This window comes from Bufo gargarizans, chromosome 1 (assembly GCF_014858855.1).
Source record: "Bufo gargarizans isolate SCDJY-AF-19 chromosome 1, ASM1485885v1, whole genome shotgun sequence".
In the NCBI taxonomy this organism is placed as follows: domain Eukaryota; kingdom Metazoa; phylum Chordata; class Amphibia; order Anura; family Bufonidae; genus Bufo; species Bufo gargarizans.
In genome coordinates this window covers 249,204,116-249,217,006 of record NC_058080.1, presented here as the reverse complement: position 1 = coordinate 249,217,006, position 12,891 = coordinate 249,204,116, and the positions used below count along the sequence as shown (strand labels likewise).

The 12,891-nt window shown below is 42.4% G+C and overlaps 1 protein-coding gene across 1 annotated transcript in view; it reads right to left on the bottom strand.

The window, feature by feature from the left end:
* The window catches only part of BANK1 (B cell scaffold protein with ankyrin repeats 1), a 265,057-nt gene that overhangs the window by 53,431 nt on the left and 198,735 nt on the right, over positions 1-12,891 (bottom strand). Inside the window, exon 3 of the mRNA XM_044277573.1 lies at positions 3,440-3,530. Coding sequence (XP_044133508.1) covers positions 3,440-3,530 — 91 coding nt within the window. The remainder of the gene's footprint in view (positions 1-3,439; positions 3,531-12,891) is intronic.

The following is a 12,891-nucleotide window of genomic DNA, read 5'->3' as shown; positions in this document are numbered from 1 at the left end:
AAATGCCAAACCCCCCCATGTGTCAGTATCATAGTGCCACCACCCCAAAAAAAGTGCCAATATCAAGTGCCTCTCTCCTTCCCACCCCCCATGTGCCAGTATCAAGTGCCAAACCCCCCCATGTGCCAGTACCAAGTGTCTCTCTCCTCCCCCCATGTCCCAGTATCATAGTGCCACCCCCCCAAAGAGCCAGTATCAAGAGCCTCTCTCCTTCCCACCCCCATGTGTCAGTATCAAGTGTCAACCCCCCCATGTGCCAGTATCATAGTGCCATCTCCCCCCCAAAAAAGTGCCAGTATCAAGTGCCTCTCTCCTTCCCACCCCCCATGTGCCAGTATCATAGTGCCAAACCCCCCCATGTGCCATTTTTAAGTGCCAAACCCCCCCCCATGTGCCAGTACCAAGTGTCTCTCTTCCCCCCCATGTCCCAGTATCATAGTGCCACCCCCCCAAAGAGCCAGTATCAAGTGCCTCTCTCCTCCCCCCATGTGCCAGTATCATAGTGCCAACCCCTCCTCCATGTGCCAATATCAGGTGCCTCTCTCTTTCCTCCCCATGTGCCAGTATCATAGTGCCAACCCCCCCATGTGCCAGTAGCCAGTATCAGGTGCCAACCACCCTCCCCCCATGTGCCAGCATCAGGTGCCAACCCCCCACCCCCATGTGGCAGTATCAGGTGCCAACCCCCCTCCCCCCATGTGCCAGTATCAACTGCCTCCCGCTGCCCCCATAGCAGCAACAGTCGGGTATTAAAAAAAAAACTGTTTCTGCTGGGATTCGAACCCAAGACCTTCTGTATCAGAGGCAAAGCACTTACCCACACAGCCATAAGATGTGCAATGCTTCTGGTAGAAAAAATATGAGACTTCTACTGTGATAGCTGGCTAAGTGTACATCTATATACATGACAGCTGCCCCAACACACCCAGCACTACTATATCTCTATATGACAGCTGCACCAGCACACTCAGCTCTGCTATAGCTCTATATATGATGTACACTTAGCCAGCTATAACAGTAGAAGTCTTATATTTTTTCAAAAGCATTGCAGCTCTTATGGCTGTGTGGGTAAATGCTTTGCCTCTCATACTGAAGGTCGTAAGTTTGAATCCCAGCAGAAACTTTTCTGAAATACAAAGATACAGAAGGTCGTGGGTTCGAATCCCAGACACATCCTCTCCTGAGATGACGATGCCTTCATAAATGAGAAGTGTGCAAGTCGCCGGCCCTACTGGTGTCACCCGGTGTGGCCTGCAATGCCACTGGGCAGAACTGTCCCAGTTTGTTATGCGTGTATTGTATATTTGTGACAATGAATCAGGCATGGCTCAGTAAGGATTTTCATACACGTCGGGCTGATACCAATAAATAGATCTGACAGTGGCTATTTGTGACCTTACCAATGATGCCACTGCTGCTGTCTGCCTATCCATCATGTTCCGTACTGCTGATGCTTCCCCTACTGCCACTACCGCTACCCCTACACAGCCATGTGTTTTTAAACTGGCTGTTTGTTACCACTATCATGCGCTTACCCATAGTTATATATGTATATAACTGTCTACTATTACTAGTGCTATCTTTGTGTCAAAGAGCTTGAAAAGGGAGAGATAGAGAAAGAAAGGAAGAGAGAGAGAATTTTAAAAACAGAATAAAAAAGGAGAGATAGATAAAAAAAAAGAAAACACGTGAGTCTTAGAAGACCTAGAGTGGTCCCATACACCAATTACCAGGCCAATTACTGCAGTTTTGATTCTGGTTGAATCCATTTGTAGTCCTACTGGAATCTAATCTTCCGACTTATTTGTTAGAATTGGACCTGAAGCAAATTTTTAAAAAATTCACTCCTCTCTAATGCACAACTTAGACACCACTAATGGCAGCAATTGAAATGATATCAGCTTATTTTGATTTCGTTTTTTTTCTTGAACACTTTATCAGCCTTCACAAACAAAACAAAAATGGAACAATGCTGCAATAAGTGTTAATTAATATTGTCCTACCGTTATGTTACTACAGCTTATCTGTAGAATATGTAACTCCATGGTAACAGAAACAAACTGTGTGGTTTACCCTGCAGTCATATTCCTTTTGTATCCAATACTTCAAGCTCACCCACTAAATAAACATTAGTACAAAGGAGCGGAAAATGGAAGAAAATATGAGGCTGCAAGACTGCAGTATTACATTGCACAAAATGTATTTGCTGGCTGTTACCATGGAAACACAACCTGCATAGTTGCTGCAGAACTAAAACTATAGGAAATGTTAATACCTATTGCATGAGTTAATTCAGTTTTTTTTTTTTTAGAAGAAAAATTGGCTAAGGAGTTTTACATTGCTTTTAATGAGTAAAGTCAACAATTGCCATTGTCTTTTTTTTGACTCTTTAAAATCGTTATCTCTAAGAGAAGCTGCAGTAAAGGGGTCATCCCTGATTTGTACTGTTTTTAATATGAATAGGTCAAACTGATGCATTTTTGGTTTCAAGATTTAGAATGAGATGATCTATCAGATCAACCACCATCCATGTATTATCGCTCTCTTGTCGACATGGAACAAACCTTGCTAGATCCTTATGAATAAGTTATGGGAGCCATACTGATAGTCTGCATTGTTCCTATGTTCATAAACATCTTTCAATTAAAATTCAGGAAAGAGATTGGTCTGTAGTTGGCACACTCCATGTAATCTTTAGGGGGCTTAGGGATAAGGGTACTATGCAAATGTATCATGTAGGAGGGGATTTTTGAACCATGATATAGCAATATATCATTTGGCTTGTAAAGCTGATGAAAGAATCAGATGCATTAGCAATTAAAAATATTTATCAGTAAAAAAAAAAAAATAGATAAAGACAATTCGCAAGCAAGCAGGTCAGTAAGGGTACTTTCACACTTGGTGCAGGACGGATCCGACAGGCTGTTCACCCTGTCGGATCCGTCCTTCCGCTATTTCGCCGTGCCGCCGGACCACTGCTCCGTCCCCATTGACTATAACGGGGACGGGGCGGAGCTCCGGAGCAGCACGGCAGTTCGCGGTGAGAGGCCGCGGACTAAAAAGTCGGACATGCAGGACTTTTAGTCCGGCGGTCTTTCGCCGTGCACTGCCGTGCTGCGCCGGAGCTCCGCCCCGTCCCCATTATAGTCAATGGGGCTGGAGTGGCAGTCCGGCAGCATGGTGAAATAGCAGAAGGACGGATCCGACAGGGTGAACAGCCTGTCGGATCCATCCTGCCACAAGTGTCAAAGTAGCCTTATCATAAACTGATTTTTTTCTACTTCTTCCTATTTAAAGTCATTTTTAGTGTTTTGACATTTACTATCAATAAACTGTACATTCTGCCAACATTTCAAAGCTACAATGAACTGATATATAAATAATAAAATATGTTTTTAAATAACCAAGCCCACAGAAAAGTGAAATTGATGTGATTTACCAGCACACTCAACCATGTCCACATAAACATCTTCTTGTTCAAACTCCGCCGGTTCCCAAGGAATGTCAGTCTGATTAGCTTTCTGTTTTTCCTAGAAATGTAAGAAAGATTTGTGTTAGCAGAAAAGTATAAGACATAAAAGTCAAATAACATAAGTTTCATGTTTTTATTATACATATGACACTTTTTATGTGTGGAACAAGTTGTACTTTCTAAGGGCACTGTTTATTGTCATATACAAAGTAGTGGGAGGCTCAAAAAAATAAAAAAAATAAAAATCCAAATGGAAATGGGTGGAGTTTTATTTTTACAGCATTCCCTATGCGTCAATACTGACCTATTACCTTCATTTTCCTGGTCAGTACGATTACAACAATACGTTTTTATTTTTTATTTGGTAATGCCTATGATGTTCATTTTTTTACAGTTAATTTTAAGTTTAATTTTGGGGGAAGAAGGGAGGTGATTTGAATTTTGATATTTTAATTTTTTTTTATTATATTTATATATTTTCTTTACTTTGGGGTCTGGAAATTACGATCTTCAAATCGCTTTTTGCTTGCATTGTGGTAAATTAGCACTGCATTTTAAGCTCCATTTGCTGTTATTCTATGGGGCCCTGCCACCTCAGGCCTCCATAGTAACTACAGCTCTGATACACAGAGTTTCTTCAGAGAGAGCCATTCTAGGCTTGGAAGCACGGCACTTCTGGTTTTTAGCGTTCCGATGCAGTGATCACATTTGATCATGGCATCTGAGAGGTTAAATTTCTGTGATCGGCATTATAAATGTATCTCCTACAATTTCACTTATTCCCATATTATTTTCATACTATAAGAAGCTATTTATGTTTTCTTATTTCTACATTTACCAGGATTTTCCTTGCACCCATTTTAATAGGTCATATTGCGGGAATATCTTTTTTATGTACTTTTTCATCTTGTCGTCAACAAATATATTTTACATATTTATCATTGTCTGTTGGTGTGTACCATACATTCTTTATTTTTTATGTATTTATTTTACTATTGTTACTATTAAAGGAAATGTGTCACGAAAAATTGTATCTGCTAGTTAAAACCAGACACATGATGGCGGCTGCCATCTTGCTTGAGCTGTTCTTAACAGTATTTAAAAAGCATAAAAAAAAACTGCTTTGCGGCAGCCCGATGGGCCATAGAAACATTGGTCTGGAGGGGACATCCTTGACTTCTCTGGGAGAGTTTTCTAGGCATGATCTGTGACCTGCGCAGAGATCATTGTACAAGGAAAGAATAGATAAGCTTTGACAATCACCTATTGTGAATGGTGCATCCTGTTTTATCTATGAACAGAGGTGATATCATTACAGGCAGGATTAGAATGACAGATAAGCAGGTAACTGCAGTAAAGTATTACAGACCAAGAAATGGCAACTATTATTAGGCTTAGTGGCCAATGTGAAAACTGCAAGATTTTAAGTTTTTTGTTTAAATAAAGATATTGACATGGAAAATTTAAAATATCATTAAAGCGTTCTTTAAATATATGTTAAAGGGAACCTGTCTTTAGGATTTTGGCCATAGAGCTGGGGACATGGGCTGCTAGATGGCCGCTAGCACATCTGTAATACCCAGTCCCCATAGCTCTCTGTGCTTTTATTGTGTTAAAAAACTGTTTTGATCCATATGCAAATGAACCTCATATGTGTCCTGTATCCGGAGATGAGTCCAGCGGAAAGGAGCCCAGCACCGCCCCGCGACCTCCGAATCTCCTCCTTGCTGGCTGACGTCACAGAGCTGGAGCGCCGAAATCTCGCAATGCGCGAGCTAGCGCATGCGCAGTGTCGGCATCATGTTCATTCCCTGTGCTGTCATCAGCACAGGGAACGAACTACGCATGCGCTAGCTCGCGCATCGTGAGATTTCGGCGCTCCAGCTCTGTGACATCAGCCAGCAAGGAGGAGATTCGGAGGACGCGGGGCGGTGCTGGGCTCCTTTCCGCTGGACTCATCTCCGGATACAGGACACATATGAGGTTCATTTGCATATGGATCAAAACGGTTTTTTAACACAATAAAAGCACAGAGAGCTATAGGGACTGGGTATTGCAGATGTGCTAGCGGACATCTAGCAGCCCATGTCCCCAGCTCTATGGCCAAAATCCTGGTGACAGGTTCCCTTTAAACATAAAAATGTTATTAAACAATAGATTATTTTCTGATAACATATTTCCTTACTTCTTATATTTCAAATTAGATAGTTTTGATTCTTTTACTTATGTTGCAATATAATATTAGGTACTGTAATTTACCATAAAAGTAATATTTTTTTAAATGGAATATATTTTACTTTGTCTTTTGTGATTGGTAGTCTATTCTTCTGAAAAACGTACAGGACAATGTAGAGGTTTTGAATTGAATGTTTAATATTAATAATATTAATGTTTTCATGTTTACCAAGTTCTATTTATGAAAATGTAATTCTCACTGAGAATTAGGGAAGTTCTGTTTATCTCATTAGCATTTATTCTATAACATTTTTAAAATGCAAAAAATAAATAAAAATGAAGCACCACATGCAATTTTATTGATACATGGACAATGGAGAACAGATATCCCGAGGGAAGAACTCTTTGACAGAATAGTCTAACTACCAGATCACATATACCTGTCCAGTACAAGCTTTTAAGCATTTTTTCCTGTGGATCCCTTGCCATAGAAGGCAAGAGTAGGAAGAAACATGTATTTTATTCATAATTGGTCTACATTTTTGTGTGGATTCTAAAAATGTATTTTGATGGTTAAAATGCTCAAGATAAAACATTTCTAACAGAAATGAATATTTTTTAATGCAATATTCATGGCAAACATTTTATTAACATGTCTTTGTTTTTCTATTTAATTTAGTTAGTATTATACCAATGAAAATGAAATACAAAATATTGTCCTTCTGAAGTGGTCAGCACAATGAGATAGGTAAATCATTGTTAGTTTACTGCTGCTGTGAAGGAAATATGTTATGTTTAGTAAAATTGTAGTTTAGTAGAATTGGCATGACAGTAGGACAGCTTTATTGTTCTCTTGATAGGCCTAGATAAAGATGCCCACAGAAGAGTATTGCAAGAGAATGTCTTGTAAGTGGTATTTAGTGTTGTCAGTAATTAGAGATGAACTAATCAAAGCTGACGAAGTGGAATTTGTTACAAATTTCAGGAAAAATTTGATTCGCATTGAATGCAAATTACCTTGCGCTTCGTAACGAATCGCATTTTTCCTAAAATGGCTAATGCACGTGTAAGGACTTGGAGAAAGGAAGTCTGGATCACCCATACTGACATGCATGCAGCCAATCATCAGCCAGCCAGTCCTGTGATGTCACAGCCGTATAAATACGGCAGCAATCTTAGATTCTGTCATTCTCCAGCGTACTTAGTGCAGGGAGAGACGTGTCTGCAGGACAGTGATAGAAAAAATTGTGTGCTCAAAAAAACGATTTACAAGTGCAGGAAAAATGTATTCAAGGTGTAGTGAAAGGATATGGAGGAATCATTCCACTGCACAGGGTACAGTCAGGGAGGTTACAGCCTGGTTAATAGGAACAATCAGATTACACTTTGCTGCACTGTCTGGCGATACAAATTGCCATTATACAGCTCTGTAATTCCAGCAAACCGTTCCTATTAGGATGCTGTTTGATACAGGCATTAACAGGGTTCATTACAAGGAAATATTTCTACATTTAATTTGCCCTTGTGCGGTGCAGTTATACAGTCAGGTCCATACATTTTGGAACATCGACACAATTCTAACATGTTTGGCTCTATACACCACCACAATGGATTTGAAATAAAACGATGTGCTTTAACTGCAGACTGTCAGCTTTAATTTGAGGGTATTTACGTCCATCAGGTGACCGGTGTAGGAATTACAACAGTTTGCATATGTGCCTCCCACTTGTTAAGGGACCAAAAGTAATGGGACAGAATCATAAATCAAACTTTCACTTTTTAATACTTGGTTGCAAATCCTTTGCAGTCAATTACAGCCTGAAGTCTGGAACGCATAGACATCACCAGACGCTGGGTTTCATCCCTGGTGATGCTCTGCCAGGCTTCTACTGCAACTGTCTTCAGTTTCTGCTTGTTCTTGGGGCATTTTCTCTTCAGTTTTGTCTTCAGCAAGTGAAATGCAAGCTCAATCGGATTCAGGTCAGGTGATTGACTTGGTCATTGCATAACATTCCACTTCTTTCCCTTAAAAAACTCTTTGGTTGCTTTTGCAGTATGCTTTGGGTCATTGTCCATCTGCTCTGTGAAGCGCCGTCCAATGAGTTCTGAAGCATTTGGCTGAGCAGCCATACATGCCCATGCCATGACACTACCACCACCATGCTTCACTGATGAGGTGGTATGCTTAGGATCATGAGCAGTTCCTTTCCTTCTCCATACTCTTCTCTTACCATCACTACCATCAGCAAACTGTAATCTGGCCTTCCTGTTTTTGAGGCTCACCAATGGTTTACATCTTGTGGTGAACCCTCCGTATTCACTCTGGTGAAGTCTTCTCTTGATTGTTGACTTTGACACACATAAACCTACTTCCTGGAGAGTGTTCCTGATCTGGCCAACTGTTGTGAAGGGTGTTTTCTTCACCAGGGAAAGAATTCTTTGGTCATCCACCACAGTTGTTTTCCGTGGTCTTCCAGGTCTTTTGGTGTTGCTGAGCTCCATCTTTTTAAGAATTTTCCAAACAGTTGTTTTGGCCACGCCTAATGTTTTAGCTATATCTCTTAATGGGATTTGTTTTGTTTTTTTCAGCCTAATAATGGCTTGCTTTACTGATAGTGACAGCTCTTTGGATCTCATCTTGAGAGTTGACAGCAATAGATTCCAAATGCAAATGGAACACTTGAAATGAACTCTGGACCTTTTATCTGCTCATTGTAATTGGGATAATGAAGGAATAACACACACCTGGCCATGGAACAGCAGAGAAGCAAATTGTCCCATTACTTTTGGTCCCTTAACAAGTGGGAGGCAAATATGCAAACTGTTGTAATTGCTACACCGTTCAACTGATGTGGATGTAAATACCCTCAAATTAAAGCTGACAGTCTGCAGTTAAAGCACATCTTGTTTGCTTCATTTCAAATCCATTGTGGTGGTGTATACAGCCAAAAATGTTACAATTGTGTTGACGTCCCAATATTTATGGACTTGACTGTATATGTTCTAGAGCATTTTTTGGCTTGTATTAGTGGGAAAAAAGTGCTTATTAGCCGTTGTGTGGTGAAGTGTGAAAATTACAGCCCTTTTTTGTTGTGTATTAGGTTCCTTTCACACGAGCGAGTTTTCCGCGCAGGTGCAATGCGTGACGTGAACGCATAGCACCCGCACTGAATCCTGACCCATTCATTTCAATGGCTCTGTGTACATGAGCATTATTTTTCACGCATGAGTTCTGCGTTGCGTGAAAATCGCAGCATGTTCTATATTCTGCGTTTTTCACGCAGCCCTGGTCCCATAGAAGTGAATGGGGCTGCGTGAAAAACGCTCTGCATCCGCAAGCAAGTGCGGGTGCGATGCGCTTATCACTGATGGTTGCTAGGAGATGTTTGTAAACCTTCAGTTTTTTATCACGCGCGTGAAAATGCATCAAAACGCATTGCACCCGCGCGGAAAAAACGTAACAACTAAACGCAATCGCAGACAAAACTGACTGAACTTGCTTGCAAAATAGTGCGAGTTTCACTGATCGCACCCTGAACGCATCCGGCCCTAATCCGCAACGCCCGTGTGAAACCCAGTAAAATATATTTGCAACTCAGCAGTGCACTTATCTGTTTTAAAGCCCTTTTTTGCATGTATTAGTGGAAAAAGGAAAAATATCTTTGCCGCCTAGTGGTGCAGTTATCTGTCTTAAAGACCTTTTTTACGTGTATTAGTGGAAAAAGGAAACATATCTTTGCCCCCTAGCAGTGCTGTTATCTGTTTTAAAGCCCTTTTTTGCGTGTATTAGTGCAAAAAGGAAAAATATCTTTGCCGCCTAGCGGTGCAGTTTTGTGTTTTAAAGCCCCTTTTTGCGTGCATTAGTGGAAAAAAGGAAAAATATCTTTGCCGCTCAGCGGTGCAGTGAGATATTTTACAGCCCAGTTAGCCATGTATTACTGGAGAAATAGAAATATATTTTCCTTTTGTTGAAAAGCCTTTTATGTAAGAATAGAAAAAAATGTGGGCCTAATTGTTGTTCAGCGGTGCAGTGAGATATTTTACAGCCCAGTTTGCTGTGTATTAGTGGAGAAATACAAATATATTCACCGTTCATAGTTGTACTTATCTGTTGAAAAGCCTTTTTTGTAAAAATAGAAAAAAACTTCGGCCTAATTGCCGTTCAGTGGTGCAGTGAGATATTTTACAGCCCAGTTTGCTGTGTATTACTAGTGAAATACAAAAATATTTGCCATTCATGGCTGTACTTATCTGTTGAAAAGTCTTTTGTGTAAAAATAGAAAAAAATGAGGGCCTAATTGTCGTTCAGCGGTGCAGTGATATATTTTAAGGCCTTGTTTGCTGTGTATTAGTGGCGAAATAAAAAATATTTGATCTAACATTTGGTTATTTGATCTAACAGTATGTCAGGCAGAGAAGTGCCAGGCCCTGCACAGTGGAGTGGCAGAGGCCTAAATGTTTCCGGCGCAGGCAGAGATCGCAGCAGAGTAAGGTGCTGTGGCAGCAGGGGTCACTTCGAGAGGCCTGAGATCCCAGTGTTAGCTAGCGGTTGTTTCGTGACCAGCAACCCAGCGGTTTTTAAATGGTTGACTCGACTTCGGCGAAACTTACATCAGACACCCCCAGCCAAGAGTCAGTGGGTTTGTCAGACACAACCCTTAGTTGGCTTGACCCGGGAGCAGGCCCTGTGCCCTCACCTGTCCTCAACCTGCTCCTGTCCTTTTCTGTTCCCTCACCGCGAGAAGTATTATATGCTGTAGGCTCTGCTCCACTTTTCAGCAAGAAAGAGCTACTAGAGGACAGTCAGCAGCTACTGCCCAGCCAAGATGTGGAGGAGACGTCCGCTGCTTCCTCCGCTAGGCAGGCAAGTAGTGATAAGGAGAGTGGTGTGAAAGCTGGTGTTGAGAGCGGTCAGGCTCCTGAACCAGAGACGGTTGAGAAGGATATCAGTGACATGAAGACACTACTCGATGATGATGATGTAGCTGATCACAGTTGGGAGCCGGGTGACGAAGGAGCTTCATTATCATCGGGAGAAGAGGGTGTCCTGTGAGCATGCCTGTGAGCCAGCAGCAGAGCCAGCAAATCGCTAGCATGGCCGGGAGTCAGCAGTGGGAGGTTGGGAGCCAAATGCGCCCGAGGTAGATGACCCTCTTCGCGGGAGCCTACCTGCCCAGGAAGTAGCGGTGCAGGGGCTCAAAGAGGCAGCAGAGGAAGCAGTCAGTCAGTGTGTAGTCTTGGGGGTAAAATCACCTGCTCGGCAGTGTGGCAGTTTTTTTTTTAAGCCACCGGAGGAGGTGAACATGGCCGTATGTAGAATCTGTGGGCAGAGGGTAAAGCATGGCCAGGATGCCAATGTTGGCACTACGGCCCTGCGTCAACATATGCAGCGTTGCCAAAAAGTGGCCTGGGACAACGGTGGCTCCGATGTGGTGGTCCAGCCTGCTGCATCATCCACTGGCACGCACTCCATGTTTTTGTATCCTGTAGAGTCCATTAAAAAAAATACGTTAACGTAAAAAAAAATTCTACCATAGAACTGTATGGTGAACGGACGCCACTGTAAAGCATCAGTCTGAGGCATCTGTTAACGCATACATTTTTGGTATGCATTAAATGGATGGCAAAAATAGGATTTGAACCCAGCCCTTAGTGTCAGAATAAGCACCAGTACACATCGGAGCAGCGTAGCAGAGAGGGGAGGCAGCCATGTACTGACAGAGCGCTACCTGGTTCTGGTGGTCAGGGATGAGGACTGTTTTTCCCAAGGATCATTTTCTACTGGGATATACAGGGCACAGTATAATACACTAGAATCTATAACATTTTAAGATATTAGCCCTACCCCTGAATAATAATACAATTAGGTGGTCATTCATTATATAGAAATACGTCTATGTTAGGCGTATTTCTGACACTGATTTTGGCGCAAAGGTCCTTAGCACAGCAATATGCATATTTTTCACACTCATGCCAGGTCTAAAAAAGGATGGCGTGGGCAGGGAAAGGGATACAGTTATGGCCATCCAGTTATTGGATACCTTCGCCATACATTGAACGGATAACACCTCTGTACAGTGACCGGATAACACTGCCATACTGTGACCGGATAAAAGGGTATAAGAGGGCACAGTACAGGGAATGACTAGGGGCACTGCACAGAGTATGGTAAGAAGGCACAATGCAGGGTATAAGGGGGCACAGTACGGGGTGGGGGGCACAGTCACATGACCCTGTGACATTAGAAGGTCCTTATGGTGAATGCGGTTCCAACGCCACCATAATGAGAGGCAGAGGAGTGAGAAAAGGGTGTGATTATGTGGCTAAAGATAAAAAAAATTTAACTGTCGGTCAGTACAGGCCCCAAAAATTAGGCAATAGGCATTCACCTGACAGCAAAGAACTTTAGATTCTGTGGCTGGAGGTACATTAGACGGTCACAGGATAAATATGTAACTGTCGGCCAGTACACGCCCCAAAAATTAGGCAATAGGCATTCACCTGACAGCAAAGAACTTTGGATTCTGTGGCTGGAGGTACATTAGACGGTCACAGGATAAATATGTAACTGTCGGCCAGTACACGCCCCAAAAATTAGGCAATAGGCATTCACCTGACAGCAAAGAACTTTGGATTCTGTGGCTGGAGGTACATTAGGCAGTCACAGGATAAATATGTAACTGTGGGCCAGTACAGGCCCCAAAATGAGGCATTCACCTGAAATAAAAGGCCTTTTATGCCGCTGTATATACATAAGGCAAGGACCATTCTTTTTTCTGGATGGTGGCTGATATGTGTGGGCTGGCATGGGGAAATTCAATTACACTTACTCATCACAGGTGTTGAATTCCTTTGAGATCCATGCCTCATTCAATTTTAAAAATGTGAGGTAGTCCACACTGTCATGAGCTAGGCAAGTGTACTTATCGGTCACGATCCCCCCTACTGCGCTGAACGTCATTTCGGACAGGACACTCTACGAGGGGCAAGCCAAAAGTTCCATGGCAAATTTTGCCAGCTCTGGCCACAGGTCAAGCCTGCACACCCAGTAGTCAAGGGGTTCCTCGCTTTTCAATGCGTCCACATCGTCCGTTAACCTGATGTAGTCGGACACCTGTTGGTCTAGGCATTCCCTGAAGCTGGATCCGGAGCGCGGCTGTCGATGGGTTGACTGCAAGAATTAAATCATATCCGAAGTGAACAACACATCTTAAAACCGCCCTCTTTTTGCAGGCGTGGTAGGA